This window comes from Trichosurus vulpecula, chromosome 1 (assembly GCF_011100635.1).
Source record: "Trichosurus vulpecula isolate mTriVul1 chromosome 1, mTriVul1.pri, whole genome shotgun sequence".
NCBI lineage: Eukaryota > Metazoa > Chordata > Mammalia > Diprotodontia > Phalangeridae > Trichosurus > Trichosurus vulpecula.
The window spans coordinates 492,314,934-492,327,309 of NC_050573.1; the positions used below are offsets into that span (position 1 = coordinate 492,314,934).

Here is a 12,376-nt window from a genome sequence, read left to right on the forward strand (position 1 = left end):
CCCGCCACAGTTCAGAGACGTGACGTTTGTCTCCTACCGTCACCTGGGCATCTTAGACACTGAACAGTTTAGAGCTCAGTCCAACTTCTCAAAGCATTCCCCAAGGGAGAAACGATCGCTTTGCCTCATTCCTTAATCTCTGTCTCTGTCTCTCTCTCTTTTCATTGTAATGAAATCTTTATATAACTTTCTCCAGCTTTGCACCCAGCACAGGTCCGTGGTATTTATTGTGCGCTTTTCAGTCAGAGGTTTGCTGGAAGAGACAGCAGGGATAACCCCATTTGGCAGATGAGAAAACTGAGGCTTTCAGAGGTTAAGTGATTTGTTCACACAGGTAGTAAAAGGCAGAGACAGGACTGGTTTGGTTTTTGTGATTCGCAGCGTCTAGGATAGTGCCAGGAACATAGTAGGCGCTTAATAAAATGTTGAAATGACGACTCCAAATCCAGTGCTTTTGCTACTGAATCAGTAATTTACTAGTTTGACGTGTGTGTATGTGTGTGTATGTACGTGTGTGTGTTTTAAGTTTATTTTGGGGTGGGCTTTTGGATGTTCAGTTGTGCTATTTAAGCACAAAAGCAAACATTTTTTTGTGGAAGGCAAACACACTATTTAGGCATTTATGAAGTAGCTATCTATCTTCCTTCTCCGGGAGAGCAAACTTTTCCAGAAAGCCTAGAAAGATCTAACAGCCCCCATCCCCACTCCCCTTCTTCTCTTGCCCCTCTCTCCCACCCCCCTCTGCTGCTGGGGCTTTCAAGGGGGCTCTACTTTGGCTACATTCCAACACTTTTAATCCGTTTTTTATTGTAAGACCGGAGGTGTTTGCACAGGGGCTGGGATCGCTCCCCGCAGCTGCCCAGGACTTTCCTCGTCTTCTAACCCTCCTCTTCTCTTTTCCTCAATAACCTGTTACTTTAAGTAATGCATTTCGGTTTCGGCCGTAGTCGGGCGGGTAGGGCGGCTGGGGTTTAGTGTAATTTAGTTACTGTGTTTGATTGGCTCCGTCGGGCTCTTTCCCTCTCTCTTTCTCTTCCCCCCTCCACCTCCACCAGTCCCTCCCTCTTTCCCTCCACAGTCCCTCCCTCTTGCACCCTCTGTGTCTAGTGTCAGTAGCTCCCAGCCCAAGGCGCATGCTCCGATATCCCAGTCTCAGCCCCTGCTGCTGTTGCTGCTGTTTGGTTGCTTTTGCTTTGGCTGTCGGGGCTCAGTTTAATAAGAGAGAGAGAGGGAAAGAGAGAGAAAGAGAGGAGAGAGAGAGAGGGAGAGAGAGAGAGAAAGAAAGAGAAAGAAAAAGAGAGAGAGAGAGAGAGAGAGAGAGAGAGGGAGAGAGACAGGGAAAGGGGAGGTGGGGGGGGAGACAGAGAATGTCCGCCATCTACCCTCTTCTCCTGGGCGCACTCTCATTCATATCAGCTTCTTCATGAATTACAGCTGAGAAGGGGAGGGTGGGGGCGGGGGGGAGTCGGGGTACCAAAAAACACCCCAGCAAACCTCCGGGCCCCCAGGCATGGCCAGCTCGGTAAGTACATGCAAAAAAAAATCTTCTTTCCTCCTCCTTCACCCAGCGCTGCTGCTGCTGCTGCCCAGACACCGCTCCGTGGTTCCAATTAGAGAAAGGTTGGTATGGTTTGCAGTACGCTGCTTTTCCCTCTAAATCTCCACTCCCTCCTCTGCACTCTCACCCCCCCCCCATATACTCCTCCAACCCCCCCTTTGCAATTGCAAGAAGCGCGCACACCACACACACACACATACACACACATACGCGCGCGCGCACACACGAACACACACACTCTCACACACACAGACACACACACACGCAGACACGGTGGAGGAGGCGAATAATAACTCAGCCATATTTCAGCAGCCGCTGCAGCAGCCGGGAGCAGAGTGTGTACAGTACAGGGCGGACTCTCAGCAGTAGCGGCACCGGAGGCGGGCGCCGCAGTCGCCGCTAGGATGGTGCGTTCTCTCCCGGCGTGTCTGTGACAGCACCGGTGCTCACACGCAACTTTAACCCCATGCATGTGTGTGTGTGTATGTGTATGTATGTGTGTATGTGCGGCGTAACAACGATGGATCTGCCTTACCCCGCCCTCCCACCCCCGTTTTTCTTTTCCTTTCTTTTTTCAAAATTAATTTTTTTTGGGAGCATGGGATGAGGGAGGCCCTTTGGGTGCTCCTCAGGGTGTTTGCGGGGTTTATCTGGGCGGTTTTCTATTCCTGTATGGGGTTCACGGCAACAGGGCACGCTACCTTTTATGCGTAATGTTTGTTTTGGGGAGGGGGTGGTGGCAGGGCACGTTGAGTTATTAATGCATTGGCGTGTTGTATGCTTTTTGGGTGTGTGTATGTTTGTGTGACGACGTCTTGTATTTGCTGTCCACGAGTCCTGCAATAAAAAGCACTGGAGTTTGTGACTTGCCCACTAGCAAAAGATGCCTACAGTTTAAATTCTGCCTGGCACTGCGCTGCACATGCATGCATGCTTGCATGCATGTACTCTCTCAACACATAGATACACACAGATACACACAAAGACTTCATAGGATTGTTCCTTTTACGGGGTTACTTTCTATGAAGGGGTTCCCCAACCCCCATTCTTCGCTGCCACCTGGCCTTATATTGTTTGAGAACTGATCTCGTCTTGCTTTCTAATTATATTTAATTTGATTCCAATGTGTCTGTTGTTGTTAGGTGTCCTCATCCTCCTCTTCCTCCCTTCCTCCCCCTTCCATTGGGGGTAACATTCCGTTACAATTAGAGCTCATCTGGAGTGTAGCTGACCTGGTCTCACCTTACTGGGTGTATGTGAAAGACATGAAGCGTATGTGTATCTATTTGTGTTTATACGCGTGTGAAACGTGGGTGTGAAGAATACTATTTTCTTTTGTGTGCATCAAAAAACAAAACAAAACATGCATAATCCTAAATGTAAAAACATCCTTTTCCTATTATTCATTATTCTCTCTCTCTTTCCTCCCTTGCTTCCTTAGTGTGCTGTTCAGGTGAAGCTGGAGCTAGGGCATCGAGCCCAGGTTAGGAAGAAACCCACCGTGGAGGGTTTTACCCACGATTGGATGGTGTTTGTTCGCGGACCCGAGCACAGTAACATTCAGCACTTTGTGGAGAAAGTCGTCTTTCACTTGCATGAAAGCTTTCCTAGGCCAAAAAGAGGTAGGGGCTGAAATACAAAGGGGTGATGATTTTTTTTTTTTTTTTTTTTTTTTTAGTATTTGCTTTAGAAGAGAACTAGGGGGAAAACAATTGACTTTGCCAATGTGATTCTCTCCCCTCCTCCTTCCTTCCCTCCTTCCTTGTATGTTTGCTGAGCTCTCAGACTGGTGTTTGCTGCGGCAAGGAAGCAAGAGGCTCCCAGCCCAGTCTCTCTGGCTTTTCAAAAGTCACCGCATGTAAAGGACCATCATCAGGTGTACAGTATTTTCTTTTCCAAAGCAAGAATTCGCCAGTCCTTCGGGGTTAGCAGCTTAGGCTGTGGATGGTACAGTCGTTAAAGGGTGGGGGTGGGGCTGGAGAAAATAAATGGCATTTGTGTTTTTCCAGAAAAAAAAAAAGAGTTTGTTTTGCAGTATTTTAAAAATTAAAAAATGCGTCGCGAGTATTTGTTTCCTGTTCAGGTATCCATGTTCCTTGCACCGATCTTTGCTTTATAGCACGTTGTTTGAAGGTTACCACCGACTTCTTTTTTTCCTCCCTCTCTCTACTAGGTCTTTCCAGCCTTATCTTTATGTCTGAATAAAGGTTTAATCTTCCGTCCTCTCGGATGGCACTTGATCCTGCCTAGAGACTGTTTTAATCGGGTGGGGTCCCGATGTTAGCTTTAGGGGAAGAGTTTGCAGTCTGAGGTGGTTTTGTGAAAATGTTTCTTGAGTTTCAGAAGGAACACACTTGCCTTTTGCTTTGAAGGCTTCACCACCTTGTTTCTTTGACTTTTTTTTTTGAGTTTGCATAATCCTGCTAGTCTGTACTATTTCAAACGTTTTTCTGTTCAGGGCAAGACGGTTTTCAAACAAGACAGTTTGTAATGTCACAGGATATTGGGAAAAGAGGTTTGGGTAACCTCAATTTCAGTTTCTTTCACCCTCATGGAAGCTACTGTCTGGTTGTTTTAGTTGGATTAGTGGAGGTAACAGTACCACTACAATAAGGTGCTTTGTTTGTGAGCAGGTTTATTTATCTAAGTAGACACAATGGTTAGTAGTTATCTCCCATTTGATCTGTAATCTTTATTGGCATCTAGAACTCCTGCAGTTCCTTAGAACAACATCATAATAAATCCATTCTGCTTAGAGCTATGTGGGAATTACTGAACATACAGGCAGTGAATAAAGAAAGGAGAAATGCAGGGTCGAGTGTAGAGGTGGCAGAGGTTGTTTTGATGCGTTTTTTGTTCCCCAAGCTCAAGTGGTGAAGGGCTGTGTTGTGTTTTCTTTTCCTGACTTAGTTTGTAATGCTCTTTTCAAATGGGAGAAGTTGAGTTTGACAGGCTTTGTTTGAACATTAATAAATGAATTACATTTCTAGTACCAGGAATACGCTTTGCTAGTAGGAACTATTTAGGTTGGATTTTTGTATCCAAACATAACCAGAGAAATAATTATCCTTTAACTGAACCCTGTTTTGTGCCTCGAAGTCGTGATACTGAGTAGACTGTCAGGTCTTAATTACTGTACAGGATTGGGTATGATGGCTCTTAGTATCTTTTCTTCTGGGGTTTGTTAGTCACCGCAGTGTTTTTAACAAAAGAAGCCTTCTACCCCTGAGACTCTTGGTACCCAAGGTTGCCATTATCTGACTGCTATTGACTTAGGATGTTTAAAAAAATTCACAGTTTATTTAAAGAAATGTTTGATGTTTTGGGAGAAAGAGCCCAATTTTATTTTTGGCATAAAGTACACCAATTGAGGTAACTGTTTATATACTGTGACAATGAACAGATTGGTATCCAGAAATTTCAAGATTAAGAATTGTTTTTCACATAGCTCCATTTCTGTTCTAGTGGGTGTGTGGTGTGTGACACTCTCCCTTTATTTCCTATACTTAATGATTTTTCTGTCCAGCCTGAGGGAACATGACTCTGCAGCCCAGACCTGGGAATTGTTGCTAGGTGTGGTGTGCTGCTTGTTTAATAGTAGGACAATTTCTGGTGTTTCAAGGGTGAGATGTCCAATTGTTGGTAGAACATACCTTTGTTTATTCTCAGGTGTGGATAGCTTTAATTTCTTTAAAAGAAAAATCAGCCATGTAAGGCATTGTTTTAAAATGTTTATTTTTTTGATTTTTATTTGTATATGTGTTTTCCATGATGTGACAAGTGCTGGGAAAAATGCCAGCTTACATAGCCTGGGAGAGACCTTGTCATATTGTAATTACACATGACTCAGATTGCAAGAGAACATTTCTCTGTTCATTGGGAACAGTTGTAAGTTCAAGCAACACCAAACATGCCACTCATTCCTGTGACTGATTTCAGTTTGTTGAAATAAGACAATTTCAAAATGACAACAATGATGATAGAACAGGCATACCAGAAATTTCTTAATTTACTCCTGTCCTCTTAAGGCCCTGCATCACAGTGGCATGATAAAATCTCACTAATGAGGGGAATGCCACTCTGACTTAGTGAAAAGTCTGAACTATGGATGGTTTTAAAAGAAACGTAGTTTTTAAAAAAAACTTTCAAGTAATACATATTATAAAAATAAGTGCTAATGGATAACATAAAATAAGTTATCTAAAATTAGCATGCATAATATGCCTCATCTCAGATGTATCTACATATCATTTATATCTATGCATCTATATCATATGTGAATACATCCTATAAGAACACAGAAAGATTGAAATGCTGGACCTACAAGTTGATTTAGTCATTAACTTATTGTTTTGAAAAACCCAATTTCCTTTCACTTGAGAGTAATCTCCTGAGACTTAATAGAGGAAGAAATTACAATACTTTGAACTTTTTACCTAATTGGAGTTACATATCCCTTTTTTGAGTTTTGATTTGGTGGGATTCGAATTAATGAAGTTTTACTCTTCCACTAATGCATGTTCAGGAGACCTGTATTTGAAAACTACCTAATAGTAAGTTTGTCTGTTAAAGCCCTAGATTTTGATTGAATGTTCTTGCCTGGGCCCTAGAGCATCTACTGCTAAGGAATTAGGCAGGTGGTACTGTCATTGCTAAAACTACCTAGTGGTAAAAAATAGAATAAAACCTCTATGCTTATTTATTTGAATTGGAATTATAGTAGTCTACTCTGACCATGTATAAGGCATATCTACAGTGCTTCATGTTAAATATTAATGCCTTCATTTGCAGTAAGATGTGAATTTGAGTGAACTTTCTTTCTAATTATAGCTATTTCTAGCATTGCAATCTGTTCAGTTGACATTTATGATATTAAATCTGTTGCTTATTATTTTCTGTAAGCTAATTTGACGACTAGTAGTATAATTCTGTAAGCTAATTTGACTACTAGTATAATTTGATGGCTTTCCAGTTGAAGCCAGATCCCTTTCTAGAGGGGGTGCATGCAGAATAAGAGGAAAGAGGGAGATAGAAAAGCATAAAACACAATAAATCTAAGCCTAGAAGTTGTACTTTGATTTAGCATTCTGTAATCCTGATTTTAATCTTTAATGTTGAATTTATATGCTGAATCATTTTGGCAAATTTTTACAAAGCACCTGGGGTAGGATAAGGGGGGGAGCCTTTTAAGATGTTTGACTTTGTTTATGTGTTTGGAGTCCTAAGTAAGGATTTTGAAAAAAAAACTTATAAGGAAGTAATCATCTGTAGTAGTCAGCATTTTGAAACGAGAACTATTGCTTTCCCATGTACTATGTATGTTCTGGTGAAGATGTGGTTTTGAATTGATTCATATATGTTGATCTTAATTCTATCTTTGAAGGTCATATAATGGTTTTCCTTGTGGTCTGTAGAACTGAATCCATGTAATGCTGGTTTATTGCCTTCCCCACCTTGAAAGGCTAGTCACGCAAAAAGAAGGCATCTCATTTTGTCTAATATAGGATTAAGGGTTTTATAGACTGACAGAATCATTGTTTTGCTTTTTGATAATCTTGCCATGTAAACAGGTATCACAGTGCACTTTGTTTTTTGGGTGGTTGAGGAGAATGCTCCATGACTATTGATCTTTTTCACTCTAGCCATTTACCATAGTCTTCATCCCTGTATATATGGGTTTGTCAGTGTGAATTGGAAAATTTGCTTTTCTGTGTTTACCTGTCAGTATGTATGGGGTAAAAACAGCTAGTGAGGTGATGGTAGGGCAGAACTGGACAGGGAAATACCCTAGGGTTTAATCGTGCCAATGATACAATTAGAAAGAAACTTTTATTTTAAAATTTTACTTCCATTCATTAAAGCACTAGAAATGTATCTGGTCTTTGAATCACAGTACTTTGCATTGACCTTTATAAAAATTTTTCTTTTCTTATCTTGTGCTTTTGTTGGCATCATTTAGCATCTTCTCATCCATTTGAATCATGTCCACCTCCCCATCAGAGAAGGCCATGTGCCATGTAGAATGACCTATTCTCTACCTGAGATTCTTAGAATTGTCTGAATTATTTAAACTTATTTATTTAATTTTTAAATTATTTAAACTCATAGCCTGAACTGCATTTATTCCTTCCTAACTCATATCATACTACCTGAATGCTTTATTTTTAGTTTTAGCTGTTACTGTGTGTTATAAATTATCCAGTGTCCTTTGTACCTCATGTTACTGATGCCTTAAGTTATTGGGGAGAATATAGTTTACCTTAAAGTTGCCAAAGAGAAATGAATGGTTGCATATTTTCCAAAGAAAAGTGATCAATGTGTCTATTATAGTGTTTTCTTCAAAGTCCTTATGTAGTTTTAAACCCAAGTTGTAGATATAAAAGAAATTTTTATTTTAGATCCTAAGACAAAGAAAAATAAGGATACCAGGATCAATTTAAACCATGGCTTGGCATACTATATATGAAATTCCAAAACATCTTTGAATCTTCTTCTGCTTCTTATTAACCTAGTGACCTTGGGCAAGTCACTTAACCCTGATGCTCTTTATTGTCTCCCCTATAAAATAAGGGGATTGGCCTAGGTGACTTTTGAGGTAGCTTCCTGTTCTAAGGCTATGATTCTTTGGTCCTGTGAACTGGAACGAAATTCACTGCTTATTACTAAAAATAATGTTTCTTTCATGCTTCCAACATATGCCATTAAAATGTAAAAGTTTTTTAAAAGGGCATCAAGGACTTTGAAGACCTTATATTTGCTATATAGCTAATCACATTTCAGGGCCCATTTGGGTGTAATGTTTATTCAGTCAACAAATGTCTGTTGAGTATGTAAGTTGTATAAGGTACTATGTGGTTGCTGTGTGTGCTCTACAAAGGAGTATAGACATGAAGCTCACACATTGTATTTGGAATGGCAGTAACTGCATCAAATATGGATGCTCATGAAAAGGTAACTAAAAATGCTAGGTAGCACGTGTGCTTACTTTATACATCTTCAGCTCTTCTCCGAAATCATTGCTGAAAAATGTTCAGACATGGAGTGGGAATTAACCTGGAAGAATAATTAGGACCTTTATGAGAAGATAATGGGAGAAAAAGCTCATGTACAAGGTGTTCCTAAAGTCTGGACACAGGCAAAAATGTATATTTTCAAGAAATGAAATGAATGAAATTTCAACAACATTTTATTTAATTGGAATATTAAATAACATCTTCAATATGATTTTCATCATTTGTGATGCAAAGGTTGATGCACTTTGCAAGATTCACGCGAACTCGATGCAGTAACTCCACATTGCCGTCAATTTTAGCACATTCACTCTTTATACGTTCAATCAAATGTGTTACATCTGTGGTTTTCATTGAGTACACCGTCTCCTTTAGCATACCCCAGAAAAAAAAGTCAAGGGGGCTCAGGTCTGCTAATATTCCAAATATTTCAAAATATGCATTTTTGCCTATGTGTCCAGACTTTAGAGACACCCTATACAACAAAAAATAGTGACCTTTGATTTTCTCCTTGCCCTTTCCTGCCGTATGCACGCCTCAACCCCTCCCTCCATGCCCCCTCCTCCATCCCTGGTTTGAGGTTCCCCCTGTGGATGAAGAACAAGGGGTGTGTGTATGTGTGTGAGTGTGTGTGTGTGTGTGTGCGCGCGCGAGTGTGTGTGTAAAATAGTTGAAGCGAAATAACTTTTCATGAGCTGTTTCCTGATCATCCCAGCTGCTTGTCTCATGCCCCCAAATTACTTTGTATAAACGTTGTATGTATTTTGTCCTCAAGTGTACATATTATTTCCCTTATAGAATGTAAACTCCTTGATGAGAGATTTTTTTCTCCTCCCCCCTCTCCCACACCCTCTTCCCCCTTATCTTCACTTGTATCCTCAACCCAGGGTCTGGTAGGTAATGGGGTGGATAATAAATATTTGATTGATAGGTGTATTATTGCTTCCCAAACTCAAAACCCTGAAAAAAATGCATTTCTTTTTCCCCAACAGTTTTGAAAATTGTAAAATTTATTTTAAATTATTTTCAGAAGTGAGAAAGGAAAGAAAATGTCAATTTATGGCATTGGGAATGCTTAAAGTGTGTTGGGTTAAAAAAAAAACAACCTTTAAACATCTCTGAAGTCACACTTCAGGAATATACCACCTAATGTAACTGGTCTGATGGGAAACCAGAACAACCTTGTAGTGATAGTTGTCTACAAGAAGAGTGATGTGAATGATGACTGACTGAACCATGGGGTTTAGTTAACGTCCAGTAACAATGTTACTGTGAAAAAGGTGCTCCCTAAGGTCTGTTCCAGGTTGAGTTCATATGATTTATGATTTAAATGATGTTGATAAGGGTAACTTAATGTTGTACTAATTTCTGCATGTTATCCAATAAAGGTGTTGGTTGTGTTGAACTAGTAGAGAGACATTTTGGTCAAGGGAAGGAGAAATTCAGCTCTGTACTTGTTGAAACTTGCTTTCCTTCTTTTCTCTCTTGATTTTAACCTGAATATTGAAACATACAATGTTGCCCTTATATGTGTCATTTTTCAATTGCTTAAAAAAACCTGCCTGTGATAAGTATGTAGCGTTATTATTTTTATGGCTCGCCAATTCAGTTAAAACAACTTTTCATTTCTAGTTAGCTATCCATGAGTTTTATTCTGATTTTCTTGGAAGAAAGATCTACCACTAACTAGCTATTGGACCTTGTGCCACTTAGTCATTCTGTGTCTTAGTCTCATCTATAAAATGAGGATGTTGGGCAATGAATTCTAATATCCCTTCCACCTGTGGGTCTCAGTTGCTATGAAAGATCATTTGTGTGCTTCAGTCATCTGTTGATGTTTTTGATGTGGGTTTTCAAAGAAAAAGACTGGAATTTATGTGAATTAGTGGGTTCTTAACTGTTAGCAACCAGCACAGAATCCATTTGGGCATAAAATTAAATGAACTGGGATTTTCAGGTTGTAACTCCTTCAGAGATGTCAGGAACTTAAAAAAAAATCTGAGGTCTTTTCATGCTTAATGTTTGCACACAGAATAACAGAGTCATAGAATCTTAAGAGTTAGAAGAAATCTGAGAGGTTATCTAATTGAAGTTTCTAAATAAAGCAAGAATACCTTTTGTAGTACATTCAACACATGATCATTCAACTTTTTTATGCTTGTAGGATCCATTTGTTGAGTCTAATTAGAATTATAACCACATGTGTGTGTATGCATGCATGCGTATACACATATGTGTGTATATACATACAGACACATTTATTTCATTACTGAAATTGTTTTTCCTTCTTGAAGTGGAAATTTAATATAATCTTATCAAAACTATTACTTTTTCAAAATTCTTTAACTCAATCTTGAAGGAAAGATAGTCCTTGCATGTACTATTTGTCTTTGTAGCACTGATAGTCCTTTTATGAAGGATGATAATTCACTTATTTAGGTGTTTTTCCTATGGAAAAGTAGAATATATTATAAATTTTTTCTTAAAAGTACTAATAGCAGCAGTAGATTGTAGGGGTAATTTATGACTTGTCCATTATTGTCTGTAGATCTAAATTTAGACTATATTATACCTTTTAATCTAGCCTATTTAATCTATTTAACCTCTCTTTTTAGCTGTCTGATTATGCTAGATAACTATTAGTTTTGAATATTTAAAAACACAGCCTTATTGTGGGCTTTTAAAAAATCAACTAAATCTCCCCCCCAAAATATTTTATTAATGTGAGTTGCTGAATAATGAAAACCTTCTTTGTTCTGGGGAAAAAATCCTATTTTACCAAGCTTTTCCCTTGCTTTGCTTTCTCCCTTCATTATGTATTACTGCTAGTAATTTTTAAAAGTAATGTTTTAAGGTGACTGCTCATGAAGATAAGAGTTGGTTATTGGGATTTGATTGTTTTTAGTGAGGTAGAGAACTTTGAAAAACATGTATGTAGTCGGATTCCATGAGTATCCTTTAGATATTTTGACTATTAGTTTCTTTTTTTGCTGGTCTTTGAATACATGGGTACAAACAAAGTTGACTTGTACACTTCATTAAAAGATATAATGACATGGTATAACATCAAAATCAAAGCCCACTTCTGAGGTTTACCTTTCTGCTGTATGGAGGTGGAAAAACTGAAGTTATCCATATCTTGTTAGAAATGCCTTCCAGACTATGTGGGATCCAAATGATAACATTTGTAATTCTGTTATCTATTGAACATAGCCCCACCCCCCTTTCTGAAATGATTATTGCATATAATTTATTTTTTAATTATTTTTTTGATTCATGTAATTTAAAGGAAGGCACTGTAAGTCAGAAAAAAAAAATCTGATTTTATGTTACAGAATACAGGCAGAAAAATGGGGTAGCATTGCTGAACTGATTTTTAGTCTTTTTGCCTACCTCCCACCATCCACCATGCAATTATTTATTATAACAAACTAAAGCTCAGTTTCTTCTATATTCCTAGCAGTTGACTGCATGATGTGTAAACAAACTCCATGTGAAATTTATAGGAAAGATCTTGGCTACCAAGGGACCATTTTTCTAAGTGTGTTAAAGCTTAATTAACAGCTGTTGGTCTTTGCTTTTCTGCCCTTCCTGCAGACCCATTTTGTAACTTCTCTTTTGTAGATTTAAAAAAAATAGGTAAAATTTTATGGATGTAGAAATTTTGCTTATTTTAGATTTAATGAAAAACAGTTTTTAAAGATAGAGAATGAATTTCTTGCTTTGACATAATAAAGCAGATTTGTCTAGATTTCATAGATCAGTATGACTGTGCTTTTTGAGTTATATTTATTTTTATTTTGAAAGT

General features: G+C 38.8%; 1 protein-coding gene across 4 annotated transcripts in view; it reads left to right on the top strand.

Annotated features, from left to right (window-relative positions):
• Positions 1 to 1,148: 1,148 nt before the first annotated feature.
• MLLT3 (MLLT3 super elongation complex subunit) overlaps positions 1,149 to 12,376 on the top strand; it is a 297,894-nt gene continuing 286,666 nt past the window's right edge. Inside the window, exons 1-3 of one of the 4 annotated variants that reach the window (XM_036738120.1) lie at positions 1,481 to 1,620; positions 1,868 to 1,965; positions 3,000 to 3,180. In XM_036738120.1, the coding sequence (XP_036594015.1) occupies positions 1,963 to 1,965; positions 3,000 to 3,180 (184 nt within the window). In that variant the 5' untranslated portion in view covers positions 1,481 to 1,620; positions 1,868 to 1,962. Of the gene's footprint in view, positions 1,621 to 1,867; positions 1,966 to 2,999; positions 3,181 to 12,376 lie in introns of all 4 variants that reach the window. The other 3 variants (XM_036738112.1, XM_036738103.1, XM_036738128.1) reach the window with 3 other exon arrangements.